The sequence below is a fragment of the Xenopus laevis genome, chromosome 3L (assembly GCF_017654675.1).
Source record: "Xenopus laevis strain J_2021 chromosome 3L, Xenopus_laevis_v10.1, whole genome shotgun sequence".
Classification (NCBI taxonomy): Eukaryota; Metazoa; Chordata; class Amphibia; order Anura; family Pipidae; genus Xenopus; species Xenopus laevis.
Window position 1 is genome coordinate 66,265,302 of NC_054375.1, and position 19,446 is coordinate 66,284,747.

The 19,446-nt window shown below is 36.3% G+C and overlaps 1 protein-coding gene across 2 annotated transcripts in view; it reads right to left on the reverse strand.

The window, feature by feature from the left end:
- ptprb.L (protein tyrosine phosphatase, receptor type B L homeolog) overlaps window positions 1-19,446 on the reverse strand; it is a 64,469-nt gene that overhangs the window by 19,573 nt on the left and 25,450 nt on the right. For both annotated transcript variants that reach the window (XM_018252468.2, XM_041586352.1), the window contains 11 exons: window positions 12,411-12,689; window positions 10,217-10,474; window positions 9,472-9,738; window positions 8,693-8,959; window positions 7,379-7,639; window positions 6,429-6,695; window positions 4,246-4,509; window positions 3,320-3,583; window positions 2,401-2,664; window positions 1,711-1,974; window positions 1,328-1,597 (listed from right to left, as the gene is read on the reverse strand). In XM_018252468.2, the coding sequence (XP_018107957.1) occupies window positions 1,328-1,597; window positions 1,711-1,974; window positions 2,401-2,664; window positions 3,320-3,583; window positions 4,246-4,509; window positions 6,429-6,695; window positions 7,379-7,639; window positions 8,693-8,959; window positions 9,472-9,738; window positions 10,217-10,474; window positions 12,411-12,689 (2,925 nt within the window). The remainder of the gene's footprint in view (window positions 1-1,327; window positions 1,598-1,710; window positions 1,975-2,400; window positions 2,665-3,319; window positions 3,584-4,245; window positions 4,510-6,428; window positions 6,696-7,378; window positions 7,640-8,692; window positions 8,960-9,471; window positions 9,739-10,216; window positions 10,475-12,410; window positions 12,690-19,446) is intronic.

Genomic DNA, 19,446 nt, shown 5'->3' on the forward strand with positions numbered 1-19,446 from the left:
TATTTTTCTGGTATAGATCCCTATATCATGAAAAATATAACTTTTTCATTTTTTGGTATTTAGAGCTCTAAATCTTGTTCCAGAAGTGGAACACTTAAAAAGGTATCGTTTTCCTAGGTAAATTACCGCCCCCCCCCCCCCCCGGGAGAGCGCACAAAATGTTCAAAAAACGTACCAGCCCTCATCACTGCTCTGCCTGTGACTTAGGGTTGCCACCTCACCCTTTTAAAACCAAACACATATGAAATCCACAGCCTGCATGGCTAATTAGCAATTCATTTAGATGCATGATACATGGCTGCACAGAAATCAGTTCAGTCTGCAGCATCTAAATTATCCATGCAGCCTGTGGATTTCATATGTGTTTGGTTTTAAAAGGGTGAGATGGCAACCCTACTGTCCCTGCTAGATGTGTAAGTTACATACGTTTCTAAGCAAGTCAGTGCTGGTTTTGTTGCAATTTTGTAGATAACTGACATTATGCTTAATGCCAAAGGTTGCCAAACAATGTTGCTCCTTTCTTTTCTGCAGTATTTGTCTGCATGACTGTGTGATTGTTTGTTGCAAGGCAGGTTTGTTTATATGCTGCGTCTGTTAACCTCTGCCATTACAATTGAGTAATCAACCAATGACCATTCAAATTATTTGACTGGTTACAGTTCACAAGCACCCAATAAATTACTAGGAGGAGGGCAGTATCAACATCCAATAGGAAACAAGTAAGGGCAAAGCCTGGGCATGATGATGTCATCATATAGGAAGTACTTGGTGTGTCAGGTTCAAAATAGGCCACTCCCATCACTTCAGAAAACTGGTCAGAGAGACAGGAGAAGGAGTGAGTTAATAGGTATAGAAATTAGCTTTTACAATGGCATTTTTACTTTTTGTTGTGGAAAATGGTTTTGCTAACACATTGAGAGCATTGTTAGTGGTTTCATAAGATTTGTACATTGAAGGTGAACAACCCCTTTAAATGCAAATATCTGATTGACAGCTATAACTTAGACATGGTGAAACTCTTATTACAATATAGCACTTTGAGGAAGAGACTTAGTCTAGTCTTCTTTGAGTCTTAAATATTAGATTATGCATTTTAGTGGAAAAAAAATGTAAATGCAAGTGTGATATGGAACAGAAGACTTACACTGACCTACTCCCTACTGCAAAATCCTGATTTATAGAAATGGTTTAAATTCATGTTGTTATATTTTCTTACATAGTCAAGAAACTTGTAGTGTCATTCTCCCTCTTTAATTTGGCATGTGACATTTATGCTACTGCTTTACAGTCCTGATGTATTTTCCATATAGAATATATTATTTCTTACCTGTTCGTCCTTCAGTTTCGACAGCTGCACTGAAGAGCCCTCCGCTCACTGTGAAAACCTGGATTCTATATTTTTTGCCTGGTACTAAGTCCTCAAACTTGTGAGACTTAGCCACGATGGGCACAGTTTTATTAGTTATGACAATCCCTTGGTCCGTCAGAAGAAGGATATCATATCTGTCAGTGACACCCCTAGCGCTCTGCCAGCTCACTATCATCAAGTGACTACTGTATGCATTATCTGCTGATAGACTATGTACAGTTGCAGGAACTGGATAGAAGAAAACAAGAAAATTAATTCATGGAAATTTAGTTTTACTGATAGTAGCTCCAACTGTTAGACCTTCATTCAGTAAAAATTACAGAAATAAAAAAAATTATTACTTGTACGTCCGAAGGATTCTAAGCTTTTGTGTAATGACCCACTGTTTGTCTGGACAGCCACTTTGTAAAGCTCTCCTGACTCCAGGTTTTGAAAGGTGTGTTCAAAAATTTGTTTGGGTGTAGTGTGGGATCCTATTGGGGAATTATGGTGAAATATGGACACAGTATAAGAATCAACATCGCCTCCTCCTGGGGTCCAGTTCACTTTAAGGCTGTTTGTCATTCCATTTGGTGAAATATGAATGTTCTTTACTGCACTTGGAACTAAAAAAAGAACATGATAGAACATATCTGTTAGTTAGTTTTTTATCTCATTTAAGAACAAGGTGCCAGGAGCAAAGTGCAAAAACATAGCAAAGTGCAAAAACATATACCAAGAATGTTTTTGCCAGAATTCCCCATATCCCTGCTATTTTGTTCATATCATCCCATGACCATGTTTTTTTAAATGATAGAATTTATATTGGTGTATAGTTAAGGCACAGCAGAAAAACAGAAAGCAATATTTTAGAAACAAATCACAAGGTTTAAAGAATAAATCAGCTAAGACTAGGTTAAAGCCTTGGCTTGAAAACAGAAAGCAAATTACAAATGCATGACAATTTATCTTTAACGGTATGCCAAAAAATATACCCAATTAATTATTTAAATTAATAAATACTTATATTTAGATTCTATGAATGCAAATACCTGTCAAAGCTTCCACAAACATTGACCTCTGTGCTTCACCGCTGAATGTTAGCACACCAATTTTATAAAGCCGTCCAGGGGTCAGAGTGGTGAACTTGTATTCGTCTGCAGTATTATTCAGAGTTATTGGTGGGAAAACCTTCATGTCATTGAAAAGCAGCTGGATTTCATAGTGATCCACATCCCCATCAGCTCTGGACCACGTCACATGGAGCTCCTCACTGCTTCTTTCAGCAAGGCTGAGCTTCTTTACAGCCTCTGGGACTAGTAGAAGACAATCTTAAGCTATTTCTGACAGTCTTGCCATATAAGTAACAGAACACATATATAAGAGCCAAGATACAGGATACAGAACATTTACAAAGGAATCAAAGTGAAGAGCCACTGGTGACAGTTTTTTAAGCAAGAGAACTAGTGTTAACATAACATAGGCCTTTGTTACAAATCAGGGATTATTGAACTTTTTATATATTGCACCCCAGTTAAATCTTTTGTTCTTCTATTCATAGATTTATACTAAACAGTTAACGAGATTCCTATCATTCCATCCAGTTAATGTATATGCTTTCACCTAAATCAATAGTACTTCAGACACTGGTACACTGACCCTATATTTCTTATTTTCTTTTTTAAAAATGTGGTACAGTGATTAGGCCAGTGAAACTGTTACACATAACTCCTCAATGAACTAAGGAGTAATGGCAAACTGAAATGTTGAAGTGAATGAATAACATACCACAATGCTCCAAAGTAACTTGCTTCTGGTGAAAGTAACCCTAGTATGTGTGTTGTGTCAATGTCATAGAGACTTTAGAACAGGAATTGGTGTAAATGATGATGTATCTCTGTATAGTCTTGGTGCAGTGCTACGTAAATGTTTTAGTGCTGTATAAATTAAGGATAATAAATATCTTCTTACAGGTTCTGCCACTTGCCATGGCGCTGGCCTCGTAATTCCCACTCTTGGTCCTAACAGTGATGCTGTAGAGCCTTCCTGGTACAAGGTTTGTAAAGACACATTCATTTTCTGTCTTGCTGACATCTTTAATTTGTATAAAGTCATTGTTATTCTTAATGGTGACTTGATAAGTATCAAAGTCTCCAACCGCACGTAACCAGGCAGCTTTGAGATAATCGCTCCTTGCGGCGTTGTTCACAGCAAGCCCCTGAACAGCAGATGGAACTGAAAGATACAAGGCCAGAGGATTTTTAATATGAGATAGAATAAAACAGGATTTAATACACAATTTACACATTGTAATCATGAATTTAAAATAGAGAACACCCTATTCATACTTTCTGTGATTTTGTCTCTGATTGCAATGCATTTTGTTTATTATAATAAATAACGTACCGGTTCCATTTGATATGTTACCTTGGAGACTTAGGACCTGTATAATGGCACTCTGCCTGTGGCCTTCCTGAATGTGACAGAATACAACTTTTCTATGTGTCGTTGAAGTCCAATTGATAAATTTTTAGGTTTTCAGACATAAAAACACATTTGCTATGGATTTTTATGGCTTTATGGACTCCGACCCACTTTAAATCTGACTGAATTGGATTAAATTCAGACCAAGGTTCTAAATCAACCTAACTTTGCTCCTCAACATGGCAAGTTTATTTGATCAAATCCACTGGAAAAACATTTACAGCCTTTACAGTGGAACTGGACATCTCAGTCCAGAAAACAAATCCATGAAGTATATGGACAATGATTTGACTGTGTCAATCAGATGGGCCTATTTAAATGACTGATTTGATAGACAGCTCATTTTGTTATAGTTATTAGTAATTATTTAGTGCATACCAAAGTACCTTGGAGAAGCATTGTAGATAACATACCTGTCCATTCTTGGCTATATGAATGGTTCTCATACTTCCCACTTTTGGTGGTTACTGTAACATTGTAAAGTCGACCAGGAGTAAGAGAGCTGAAGGAGCACTCGTTGACAGATTTTGATATTGCTAGAGGTGGCAGTATGTTATTCTGATGAGACAGGGCCACAAAATAGATGTCAACATCGCCAGCAGCTGGTTGCCATGAAATGCTGAGATAGTCACTGCGACCAAAATTATTAATCGTGACCCTGCTCACACTGGAGGGAACTGTTAAATATAAAAACAAAGAGCATTATTAAAACAGGCACATTTCACTAAGCCTACTAAATCCTCTCACTAATGCCCATGTCAGGTAGTCATTCTTCCATTTCTTGTGCATGGAAGTGAAACTAAAGTAAGAAAATGTGATATAGAATGGGTCATGCCAAGAAAAATGCTCTGAGACATGGCATTGCATGGCTGTAGTGTTATAGGTGTGGACCCTTAGGAATTATGCACAAGCACATGAAATACAATATTACAGTTGTAAACCACTACCTGCACACACATATGCTAAATAGGTATGTGCTATAAGAATATTGTCTCATTTACCATATTTTATTTGTGAAAGATTTATTCAGATGTGAGACTGGCAGCCTCCAGGTTTTTGGCAGAAACACCCCCAGCATCCTTAGCTAGCCAGCCCTTGGGAGCTGCTGCTTCAGAATTCCAATATTAGCATAAAAAATAGAATTAATCATGTATGGACTTATTTCAGGCCTGTAATGAAGTACTTTGGTGCTAACCAATTTAAAATAGAAAAACTAATTTTGTCAGCTTCACTGCTTTTATATGCACTGCATGTTTAATGGTGTCTATATCCACAGTACTAGCTCTGCATTAACTTTACTGCCTTATAAGTAGATTTTTTTCTGATCATAAATTCTTTAAATTAAAGGATGAGCCTTCTGCCCTCTGGTGGTGACACACCCTGAATGCTGTAACCTTGGGCTGACAAAAAGCACGCTTCTTTTCTGAACAATTGGCTCATGATGTTCACAAGCATTGTTTGAGGGTGTTTAGATATGTCTCTAGAGTACAGGAAAATAAGCACTCAGAGGAAGGAAACTGCATGATTAAGATCACATAAGTATGAACTTTAGGATTTTGCTGATCTTGTAATTAAACATTCTTTCTTGTCTTAAACATTCCCACTTCCTTTTAAAATGCCTTTTCATTTAGATGATATCCTTTCTCAGGTCTTTGCATTCTTCTTGATTTTATGTTATTTCTGTTGTTGAAGGCACAGATTCTTTGTGTAACTGATTGCTTGCTATAGCTAGAGCAAAGCTGACAAACACATTTTATTTTAAAAACATTACCATCACATTTAAAGGTATGTGTTTTAAAGTTTATTTTATTTGGTTGGATTCAATAACATAATTTCAAGCATTCACACGTTTGTTAGTGTTGAAATGCAAGTGCTACTGAAAATTGCATTGTGCAACTTAAACTTGCGTCTGTAAATAAGTACCCTTTAAATAGATACAATATATGTGATTGGTTTTCAGTGAGGGATGTAATGTAAGCAGCAATATGTCTGTACTTTTTCAGTAGACACAAAATAAGAGAAGAGACAGGTGATAGATAGATTAGATAGATTCTCTTACCAGAAGTCATCACAGTGCATCCCAGCATAATATTTGTATAACTGCTTGATGTTTCTCACAAATGAAGGGCTATGATCAATGGCTTAAACTAAGCAAGCAATATCCTACATGTACAAATGCATTTACAAAGGGAAAGAACACTTTATTTCCAGGACAAGTAAGAAAAGGGCTCTCCTTTGCAGGAAAATGTCCTTCGCAAGGGTATACGTATTATTTTCAACATGCAATAATTAATAGATATTTTTAGCATTTACACCAGAGATGTCCAGCCTATGTACCTCAAGCTGTACCTCAAGGATTCTCAAGTGTCCAACTAATAGCAGAAGGCTGTGGTTTCTGGGAGGTGTTATTTGGTCATTTGGGGGTGTAGAATGTGGGCTTGAAGATTCTTGTATTGCCCTGGGCCACTGTGTTGTTTTGTCTATCCCGCCATGTTCATATTTTCATGGATAGTAAATTGTAAAGGAAATTCTTACTTATACAAAGGTATTTTTTCGCCATTTGCATGGGAAAAAACCTAAATTTATAACTTCTTACCTGTTCTTCCTTCAGACACTGTTTGTCTGGATGAGATACCTCCACTAACAGTAGTCACCACAACAGAATAGAGACCTCCAGGTTTCAGAGAGTGAAAACTGTATTTATTAATTTCACTTGAAACACTTTCATTTTTGATTACTATTTTTTCATGAATTAGGTGAACTTGGTAAGAGTCTACATCCCCGGGAGCTTTTGTCCAATCAGCATGCAAGCTTGAGGTTGTGCCTTGGTTTTTGACATTCATGTTAGTCACCTGTGCTGGTACTGCATAAGAAGAAGATACATGGCAAAATTTCAGTGTTATTCATGCATTCGGTAAATGGTAAAGCCAATCATAAGGCATGTTTGCAACTCATTTTATCTGAAGCTTCAATTTTGCCAGATTGCTTTCTTTCATACATACAGTTTCCCTGGCTCATATGACACCCATGAGCTTCTAATAACAGCTCTCAAGGCTAGAAAGATGTTCAAAATACCAGCCACTCAATTCTGCAGTCAGTAATGGTTATAACAAAGCGTATCTTGCAACCATGCCTTTTAGAAATAAATCAATAGTGACTATTACAGCTAGTTTCATTATACTTAAAGCAACTTTTTTAACGGCATTGCAACAGTGATTGTTCCCCTTAAATGCTCCGAATTCCAACACTGCTACCATAACTAGAGTTATGAATTATAAGCTACCGAAAATTTAAAATTCCATAATCATTCTACTGCCCAGTTTCTAGTTAAATATGTAGAACATTTTCCCTGTGTATCTTAGTAGCTGTACTGTGAGCAGAGAAGAAATATACAATTTCCCTAATTATAGCATTGTGTTATATGGCTGAACTATCAAATTATTTAGCCAAGACAGAGCAAGTGACCTATACAATTTTAATAGGCTTGGCTATCTACTACTGTTCTGTGTATATGTAAAAACATGTTAACTGTTGGACAGCTCATACCTGTTCTTCCTTCAACAAAAGCACGGCTGCTTAAATCTCCACTTATGCTGGTAACTGTAGCTATATATTTTCTTCCTTGTGCCAGATGATTAAAAGTGAACTCCTTGGCTTCTTTAGAAAGAACTTTGTTAACAGGGGTAAGATCTCTGTCAGCAAGTGAAACCACATAGTTATCCCATTCCGCAAGTGGCATTACCCACATGATTGTAAGGGACGTTTCATTGGCATGCTTTATGCGAAGGTCCAAGACTGGCGGTGGAGCTATGGGAAGAATTTAAGTTTAGACAGGAAAATGGTTGCTAGAATTTTATACTGAGACATCATTTTAAGAAAACATTTTACTCTATGAAGTAGTCTGCCTAAATAAATATTTAATATATACAAAGTTGTGTCATCTATAGAAAAGATTATAGAATGAATATAGATTGTGTTTTGTTGTTTACCACTGTGTAAATGATTGCCAAGATTCTCTGCTCACTGTAATTCCCATATACTGGGTCTTCAGTTCAGACTATGATTGGCAAAAAATTGCCTGTGCTTTGAAAGTTGGAACCTTCCATGGCTTCAAGATCCTTAAATGGGTGGTAAATTCCTGACAGATCCAGATTGCTAGGACTCTCCAGATCCCCCCCCCCAGAAAAGTGCAAAAAAGGTTGGGATTAAGGCAGATTATGGAAATGGCCAAAAAATCCCAGTTTTTCATTTTGTTTCAATATAGGCAGGTATGAAGCTTTGCTTTTTTTTAGGGAAAACCAAAAATTTATGCATTGCTGGTTATTTCTTAGGACCCTTAGGATAAGTGAAAAATTGAGTGAGTCGCATAAAATAACTACATTTTATCCTGTTTTTACTGTTATTTGTCTTTTTTATATTCATTTGTGAATGTGTGTCAAGATAATGAATCTCAGGATAGAACTGTTATTAGCCATAGCCCAACTGGTTTGGCATCCATTATTCTTCCAACAACAACTTGTTATATATTTATTCTAGTTAAACAACTCTTTGAACTTATTCCTTAGCTCTCATTTTCTGATGGTTATTTTAGTATTCACCCTTCTGCTTATTGCTTTTAATCTGAAATGCATTTAAGATACAAGAAATCACCATTGTTATGGCCTCGTTTGACATGAAATATACAGTAGCTGTCCATGAAGGAATACTGCTTTTATTACATATACTGTATATTAACTATATAATGTCAATATTGGGGTAGGATCATGATCAAATATAAGCATTGAAATTCCCATTTTCCCTAATGAATACAGACACAAATTAACATGGAAAAGCATTTCTTTTGGGCAAGTACCCACTAACCTGTTCTGCCCTTGCAGCGAGCAGGGTTTTTAAATTTTCCACTCTCTACGATAACGGCAGCTTCATACTGTCTTCCAGGTATTAGTCCAATATCCTGAATAACATACTCTCTGTAATGTCTTTCTAACGTGGTGTTCACCAAAACAGTTGTATGGTTGTACAGCACTATGTTGTACTTGTCCCAGTCTCCAGAAGGTGGCACCCAACTCAGTCTTAGGGATCTCAAACCATTACTCACAGCCTTTAGATCTGTAACTTTCTCAGGCACTAAGAAGAAGAACAAGGAAAATTAAAAGACAGAACGAGGGTGGGAAGCTAATTAATAAGAAAATTAAAAACTGCAGCTATCTACAAATCCTGGCAGCTTTATACAACTATATAAATGCTCTAAAGTAATTAGGATGAGTAATGGAATTAATAAAGAGGAACACGATTAAATATGCATTATAGGCTACCCATTAAGAAATTAACAGTTGTTTTTCTTAAACTGAAATGCTACTCATTCCAAAATAATAACAGGGAAAAAATAGACTACTCAATCAAAAGTAAATGCATGCAGGTCAGCATATGCACAACTGGCTGCTTGCTTTTTTCTTTCCCTCTGTAATTTGCATTTATTTACAACTTCCCAATTGTGCATTAAAGAAAGTATCCCTAAGCAGTCAAATAATGTGATGGGCAATTTTCATACGTACAGAATGTTGAAAGTCCACTGTAAGCTCAAGCAACTAGTTTAAAAAATTACAACAATTCAAGTTTATTAGAAATGAGATACTTACTTGTTTGACCAGTTGCCATCCTACTTGTGCTTAATTCACCAGCAACAGTGCTGATGCTGACCTGATAAAGGTGTCCTGGGATGAGGCCAGTAAAGGTGATCTCTGTGACCGTTTTCGGATGCACAGTCCTGCTGTATTTTATAGAACCATTATCAGATAACGTGACATTGTAGAAATCTAGCTTGCCTCGAGATTCTTTCCACTGAACATTTAGCGCATCTGTCCTGCCATCACTTTGTACATATATGGCTTGCACTTCTACAGGAGCTAATGCAGTCAAAATAAAAGAAGTTTGCTTTTATACCTGGATCACTCACAAAGAAACAATGGTAATGTATCTGAATACTTCACTCCACTCCTAAGTGTGTATGTCAGTTGCTTATTAGTTAACAACACTATAAACTTGAGATTTTTGCAGCACTCAGCATTGTATCCAGTTTTATAGTATTTTGGTATCGGCTTAGCATTGTTACCTTATGTTTTCTGCCTTGTATAACTGCAACATCTAATCCTTGGCATTCCTCACCATTGCACATTTCGGCTGCACAATTTTACTTTATACAAAAACAAGCAGTGTTTATGTTCTAGCTACTACTACATGTAAACACTGGATCACTAAAAATACAGTTACTAACAAAGCAGACTAAACAACAACATAAATTCAGTAAATTCAGAAATGGAATGCTTTTGGTAAGTGATAATAGTAACTACTTCTGTTCTAGATTAATATTTTCGGAAACGATACCTGTTCTTATTAATTTAGAGTTCCAGGCTCTCAGACCAGCTGCTTCCGAGATCACTGTGAGGTTATAGACGTATCCTGGGAGAAGCCCATGAAAACTGTATGAAGTGATATTTTGTTCCAAGATCACTTCTGTTATTTTGCGTTCTTCATTTAATAAAATAAGCCTGTAGTTGTCAATGTGTCCATGGCCAGGTTTCCATGAGGCATCAGCGCTGTCTGTTTTGCTATTAGCATCAATACTCTTTACAGGAGATGGAACTAATGATAAATAATGTTACTGAGGTGTTCAATCTAAACAATAATTATACTTATGCAGAAAAATAGTGGTTAATGGAAAAAATAAAATGACAAAATGCTTTGTAACTCCATCATTGTATTAGTTTGTGTGCTAGCTAAAGACAGAATGTCTCTGTTGACAAGTTAATGCAATCTATTACTACCATGCTATATTATTATTGTGGTCAGTGCATTGCATTGAACTTATTTATGCATTCTATATATATATATATATATATATATATATATATATCTATATATATATATATACAGTTCCTTGCAAAAGTCTTCACCTTCCTTGGCATTTTTCATGTTTTCCACAACCTGAAATTAAAGTGCATTGTTTGAGAGTTTGCACCATTTCATCTTGACAGTGCTATATAAATAAATGATGATGATATTCAGAACATACCTACAACTTTAAAGATGTTTTTGTTTCTTTTATTGTGAAGCAAACAACAAATAGGACAATATAACAGAAATCTTCAGAGTGCATAACTGTTCACCCCCCCTAAAGTCAGTACTTTGTAGAGCCACCTTTTGCGCCAATTACAGCTGCTAGTCGCTTCGGATAAGTCTCTATGAGCTTGCCACATCTTGCCACTGGGATTCTGCCCATTCCTCAAAGCAAAACTGCTCCAGCTCCTTCATGTTGGATGGTTTTCGCTTGTGAACAGCGATCTTCAAGTCTGACCACAGATTCTCAATTGGATTAAGGTCTGGACTTTGACTAGGCCATTCCAACAAATTTAAACCATTCGAGTGTTGCTTTAGCAGTATGCTTCGGGTCATTGTCCTGCTGGAAGGTGAACCTCCGTCCCAGTCTCAAATAACAGGCAGAATGACACCGGTTTTGCTCAAGAATATCCCTGTATTTAGCACCATCCATCTTTCCCTTGACTCGGACCAGTTCCCAGTCCCTGCTGCTGAAAAACATCCAAACAGCATGATGGTGCCACCACCATGTTTCACTGTGGCGATGGTGTTCTTGGAGTGATGATGTGTTAGGTTTGCTCCAGACATAGCATTTTCCTTGGTGGCCGAAAAGTTCAATTTTTGTCTCATCTGACCACAGCACCTTCCTCCATACATTTGGGGAGTTGTCCACATGCCTTTTGGCAAACTCAAAACATACCTTCTTTTTTTTAACTTTAAGTAATGGCTTTTTTTCTGGGCACTCTTCCATAAAGCCCAGCTCTATGGAGTGTACAGCTTATTGTGGTCCTATGGACAGATAATCCAGTCTCTGCTGTGGAACTCACCAACTCCTTCAGTATTGCATATGGTCTCTGTGCTGCCTCTATGATTAATGCCCTCCTTGCCCGGTCTGTGAGTTTTTGTGAGTGGCCCTTTCTTGGCAGGTTGTGGTACCATGTCAGAAAAGGTGTGTTTATACTGACAGATCATTTGACAGTTAGATTGCACACAGATGGACTCCATTTCACTAATTATGTGACTTTTGAAGGTAATTGGTTGCACCAGGGCTTCATGGTAAAGGGGGTGAATACATATGCATATGCCAATTTTCAGGGTTTTTTTAATTTCTTTTTTATATAAATTTTTCTCATTTCACTTCACCAACTTAGACTATTTTGTGCAGATCCATCACATAAAATAAGATTAAGAAACATTTAAATTACAGGTGATTTAAAAAAAATAGGTAAAAAGCCAAAGGGGTGAATACTTTTGCAAGGCAGTGTAAAAAAAAATATATATATATATTGCAACTGAGCCTAGTTTGTGCCTATAAGCTCACAAATGAGACCATTAACCATTATTATATTACACGAAAAATTCTGCCTACTTTCTTTACAATCATCTTAAAGAAACAATACGCTATACAGATAATAGTCATGCATTTAAGGAAGCTGTGTAACATTCAAAAAAGCTAATAAAGAGAAACTATAAAACTTCAAACCTGTAGATGCATTGATCACAGATGCTGGTGACCTCTTGTTCCCAGAAACTGCAGCTATTTCAATGCTATATTTGGTGCCTGGAATCAGGTTCTTAAATGTCACTTCTTTTATTAAGCTTGTTCCAGGAATTTCAATCTGCTCAACAATTTCTTTTTTGCTATCAAGTAATTTCACTTTGTAGAGATCCACTTTGCCTGAAGACGGAGCCCAGTTAACTTGAAGACTTGATGATGTGACTGAATTCTTATTTACAACAAAGTGAGAAGGTGGCAAGGGATCTTCAAAAATCAATGCAAGAAAAAAAAAACCATTAGTAACAAGAAAAGCTAATTTTAACTGCATCTTGGTGAACTAATGGAGAAGGCCGTGATGCTCTCACTTTATTTTAAACATTTTTTTAATATTAAAAATTGAAGAAAGAGTAGGAAAAATGAAAAATAAAGAAACAAAAATGGTGAAAAGGGAAAGGCATTAAGAGACTAGACAAGAAAAGGTAATAACAATAAATCTCAGTAGAGGAATCTATGGGGGCCCAAATGTGCATATTTATTAACACTGGAGATAAACATCAGTGGTGATCATACCATAATTCATTCAAACAAGAAATGCTCAAACCAATAATTTACTTTCTTTTAACTCTTCCCTGGCAAATGTTATTTTGCATGTCACTGCACATAATGTAATCCATTCTAACCTCAGACCTTCTCAAGTTAAACCAACAAAGCCATTCAGGAGGCCCTGAGAAAATGGCTTTTAAGCTGGTAAAGTTACTGTTTGTGCTAACTCATTATGGCCAAAGAGATTTATTATGCACATATATCTTTAATATCTTTTAAAAGATTTACAAAATGCAGAGTGAGAACATAGTGTATATGCATTAAACTATTGAGTGAAGTGGTTTTTAGAAATTATTTAGATGAATAGTATCTACAATAATTTGCTGGATACAAATCTTATAAACACAAGTGGAATTAAAAGAGAACAAAACCCATTCAGGCATTATAGCCACTATGCAAAGGATTCCCTCCTTCCAAAATGTACTACATACAAACCCCAGTATGACCCCCTCTCCCTAGTACCTCTTGACAACTAGAAAATAATGTAGTGGGTTGGCAACTGACAATTTTGGCCTCTTGACATCCTTTCCCAGGCTTTATGGCAGCAACTGTGGTTAGAGGACCTGAGAGGGAATCAACCTTCTCTACTAATTACCAAGCAGTACCACGGGCCACTTTGGTATGCGTCCACTGAGAAGGGTTGGGAAGCATCTACATTGTCTTAAAAAAGAAAAAAAATGTAGTACCCCATGGCCACCCCCTTAGGCCCCAAATCCGCTTGCTTAATGTCCCAGACTGCCCAGAATCTAGTCAAGAACGCACTCTTTCACTTTTTTTTCCTCTCCCCTATCCTCCTCCAGCTGGCCGAGACATCATAGCCCACAACTTTCATCAGCACCTGCCCCTCTGTCACAGACTGCACCATTTGTCTTCACCCCTCTTTCCTGCTGGTTGTTTTTCTCCGGAAAGGTGGCAACCCTACATGACGCTTGCTAGTAAAGTACCTGGGACCGACTTCTTTTTTAAGAAGAGGAACCTGAGGTAAGTGGTAAGCAGCTAGAATAACTGGGAGTACCTAACAGCTTGGTATCTCTAGTCATTCTACATCTTTTAATGGGTTCATTCTCCTTAAAAAGCTTCTTTATTCAAAATAACTGCCCTGAACTATTGAACTTCTGTTGATCTTCATTATTTTATAATACAGAGAAAATATGTTCAAATTACAGATGCGCAATCTATTATCTGGAATCTCAAAACACCATTCCGCACAGTGTAAATCTTAAATAAAAATATCTTAATTTCTGCCCAATTTGCTGTTCCTCTTTAAAAAGGTTACTTCCTGGCTTTTAAAAGCATATAGAGATAGGTGTAATAAGAAGCCTTGTAATTAGCCATAACTAACCGGGCATACACCTATATCTATATCGAATCAATATTATTATAAATGTATATAATATTATGTACTGTATATATAATACATAATGTAATATATTTTAATAGATTATAGATACAATGTTCCAAATTAGAGAAAAAAACGTGGAAGTCTAGTAAATCTAGTAAGAAGACATTTAAACAAACTGGGTTGCGTGCCTAGAAGGTGAAGTTTAGACATTCATACTTTATCTAATCTATCTGGCCCACAGCAAAAAACACTTAGTTCTTTTAACATCCGCTAGAACAAAGGAACAATGTGCTTGGGAAGTGCCTGGGCTGAAAGAGTCCTGTCTGGAAACAAACACTTAAACCATTCACATTGTTATAAAACGTCTCTGCTGGCTGCTCGCCATAAGTGCTATATCACTCAGATTCTGAATCAACATACATACATAGCAGCTATAAACCAGTCAGTACCTTAAAACATTCACCATATCTACTGAGAATTCAAAATCATACATGAAGGCTAAAAAAAAATATTTACACCACAAAAGTTTAGCAGTAGCTATCCAAGCTATCCAAGCAGTGGTTTCCATGATACATTAGCTCCAGCATACTACTTTCGCTTATCTCCAAACACTCCATGCAATGCTTTGGAAATGGGCCAGTTGTCTTCTCTGGGACCTTCTGATAAGCCTCTGATAGGATCTTTTCACTAGTCAGCATGCACCTGCTGGAGTTCAGCTTGAACTTGTTGCCTCTGGAGACACAACCAGCAATAAGGTTGGATAACTCTGTCTTTCAATACTACATGCATTTACAGCTCTCATGATGGATATCTGGATATTTGAAATTTAGCCATTTATGGAATCTGATAATGTGTGACCAACCTTAGGGCTCTTCCCACTGGATTTTTTTACGTTTTTGGATCCCAAAAACATATCAATTTTGTTTTTTACTTCATTTCGAGAACTATAGAGAAAAAAAGTGCAAAATACATTTTTAGTGGGTTTACTATAAGGAGATGACTGTGGTAGAGTAAATATAGAGGAGACTGTTAGTCCTGGAAAATTAGGTAAATAATACTGTGCCTCATTATTCTTGTGTGCACCTCTGCCGTCGGTACAAAAATCAGGATTCAATACAAAAGTTTTCAAGAATATGGCACTCCACCACAGATTAACTGCAGTTAATCTGTGGTGGAGTGCCATATTCTTGAAAACTTTTGTATTGCGTGTGGTAGAGATCATGGACACAGTAAAATACAGGCCCCCATGCTCAGTGTATTCAGTGTAATTTTTGTGTAATGTAATGTAAATTATGTGACATGAGTCTTATGTGGCTAAAGGACGTATGTCAGAATTCATTGGGTGGCATGAAAGTGAGTTCTGTCAGGTCTTTGTATAAACATCACAGAAGTCCAAACAAAAATATAGTATTGATTAATGCTGTTATTTCTTTTAAGACATATAAAAAGCCACTTTAGGGCTCCTTGATAGGTAACATATATCTTTACAATTTATAGTACAGAATATATTACACAATAGATGGAGTTACATGATATTTCTTTAAATTGCTTGGCTTTACTTTATACATATATAATACACAAAAGCCATGAATATCCTGTAAATTATATCCTTATAAACGAGTTCTGATGTCATCAGTTATAAACGGTGAGTTCTGATGTCATTTCTGTCACATGACTCACTGAAAGTTGTGTATTATAATAAATAAAGTACCCCCAGTTGCAAAATATGAGGATATTAGAAATTACCTCGGAGTTCCATGACCTGTATAAAAACACTCGGCCTTCGGCCTCGTGTTTTTATATGGTCATGAAACTCCTTGGTAACTTATAATATCCTTATATTTTACAAGAGGGGGTACTTTATTCACTATATTAAGGTGCTCATACTACCCTTCCCTGTTTACCTAAATGCCATATAAGAACAAAATCATGGGGAGACATACACATTGAGCTATCGCTAGATGGCGAAGTCCAACAATATTAACCTCTCAGTCCATAAGCTATTGTATATAAACCTCCCAGTATCCTCAGCTATCCACTAGTTTACAGCACCTGACTATAGCATGTCTCTTTCAGGGAGTGGTTCCTGCAAACATGCAATTAGCACACACACAGAAGTAAGGAACCTATAATGCAGAAAAGGCAGCAATAAGAATGGGAACAGTAACAAATATAATTTTATTATAAATAAGGTACATTTATCTTGCATGTATTGTGTGAACCTGGTCAAGTTGTGGAGTCTAGCAAATGTTTAAACTAGTTATATGAATATTTAGGGGCACATTTATCATGCTGTGTAAAAACAGCATGATAATACACCACACATCTCCAAGCTTCTCTGTGTAAAAAACTGTGTAAGAAACGGCTTTACATTTTTATATATATTAAATAACGGTGGTAAATCTGGTGTTTGCATAGTGTAAAATTACACACACCTTGATAAATTTGCCATTTATTTTACATTTTACAGTTTTTTACACTGTTTTTTGTTTCACACAACATAATCATTTTTGCCCATTAGACACATGGGGCAGAAATGTGGCTGGAGAATTGTGTGGCAGACCTACAGTATGTAGGTACGGTCTGGGAACCCCAGGCCTAAACTATAGATGGCAGTCTAAAAAAACAACTTAAAATTGTACACTTAGGGGCAGATTTACAGAGGGTCGAATATCGAGGGTTGAATGTAAATACTTCGAATATCGAAGTCGAAGGATTTTGCGATATTCCTACGATCGAACGATCAAAGGAATAATCATTCGATCGAACAAAATAATCGTTCGATTAAATCCTTCGAATCGAATGATTCGAAGGATTTTAATCCATCGATCAAAGGATTTTCCTTCGATCAGAAAATTGTTAGGAAGCCTATGGGGGCCTTCCCCATAGGCTAACATCGGCCTCGGTAGGTTTTAGGTGGCGAACTAGGGGGTCAAAGTATTTTTTAAAGAGACAGTACTTCGACTGGTCGAATAGTCGAACGATTTCGATTCAAAGTCGTAGTCGAAGGTCGAAGTAGCCTATTTGATGGTCGAAGTAGCCATATTCGAAATTCAAAGTATTTTTTTTATTATTCCTTCACTCAAGCTAAGTAAATGGGCCCCTTACAGTTAGAACAGATAGGGATACACTAAGACCAAGGACTTCTATATAAGGATACATTAAGACTAAAGATATAAGAATCAGATTTTTCAGAGCTAAGTGGATTACACCATTAGCAATAGTTTAACAGTATGTACACTGCTGGATGCAAGCATTCATTCATTGTAGTACCAACATTTAAGCTGAATTAAATTTTGTAAGTAATGTACCAAGCACTGAAGAAATATTATTTTATATAAAATGTTTACAAAGCTTGTAATAAGCTATATTATACAAAATATGGTTTGCTATAAATGCATTAATTACTGAATGAGGGCTGGAAAATGCTAAGCTATAGGAGCAAATTTATGACAGCAACTGCAGTTTAGAGATAATAGAGATTAAAAATTACTAATATGCTTCTTAAGATAAATGAAACTACCAAACAATAAGTAGATTCATAGCACATTAGACTATTATATAAAAGTTTCTCATTGCTGAGTACCAAGGACAAAACATAGCAAAAAGTAGTTACTCTACAGAATCCGGGAATTCAAGGGCACAGACATATTTGCTATTTTTCTTCTTTATAAAAATCTATTATCTGGATTGCTTGGTTTTTTTTTTTTTTCCTTTAAGGGAATTATAAACATTTAAACACTAATTAGGGGATTCCTTAGTTGACAGCGCCAGTGGAAGGTTCACCTCAATTGCGCTCTTCAGAATAAATTTGTGCAAAATAAGAATGTCCTCGTGGGAAGTCCCTGGAACTAAGAAGCGAAGATTATATAATATGCAACAAACCTGGACAGTTATTCAGTTTCACATTTCCCAAGGGAGATATTTAACCATATTTGTACAATTTGTTTTTGATATTTTCTGTACTCAATTATCAGTGTTTTTCCAAAATTCAACAGTTTAAGTTCAGTACTAAAATTTATGGATGTTGAATGTATAGTGAGCACACGTTTATCTACCAAAGCCTTTGTTAATAGGTAAAAAGCCCAAATCATCATTCCTTCTAGTACTCTGCACTACAGTCTGATTATGTCTACAAACAGCTTACAAATGCTTCTCTTCCTTACAGTTATACAGTATACAGTATTGCACTGAGTTATTTTTTCTCCACTATATGTTTTAAAAATGTGCACAGATATAACAATGTAAAATGCAATCCTGGAATATAGGGTTTGAACTTTATTTTTCCATGATAATGTAACACTTGGGTTGTAACTGAATTTTCAAACACTGAAAGCTATGTACTGTATGTGAACTGTTAATGACTGTTTATGTACTCATATTACTCATATTAAATGTGCCAATAAAAACTTACAAGCATTACTAAAATGTTTATAAACTTTACAAAAAAAAAGTTACATTGCAGAGTTCCTTCATTGAGGGTGGCGGAATACTTGTAGAATAGTAAATAGTTTGAATGTCACGCATGTTTTGAAATATATATATCCCTGGAGTTTTTGTATAGAGAAGGTTTTTAAATGTAGCCATCAGTACATACGTAAAGATTTCAGTGAGTAAAAAGCAATCTTAAAATCTTAAAACTGGCCATAAATGGAGACATTAAAGCTCTTCGAACAAATATCTACCAGCCCAATATCTGGATTAAACAGTGGGGCATACGGTGCAACATTGAACGAGGACCACATCAACTCATTGATGCAGTCCTTGCCTGACAAATATCTGGTCAGATATTGGTGTTGCAGGCCACCTGATGGGCTTTATTGAATAATCAGCAACACTAGGGGGCAGGTTTATCAAGGGTCGAATTTCGAAGTAGATAGAAGAAGAAAATAGAAGTCGGAGGATTTTATTCATCGTACAATCGTATTCCGATCGTAGTACGATCGTACTCTGATCGTACTTCGAATCGTACGATTTTATCGTACGATTTCCCTTCGAATACAAAAAACTTGCTCTTACAAAAAAATTGCTCTGGAAGGTCCCCATAGGCTAACATAGCACTTCGGCAGGTTTAAG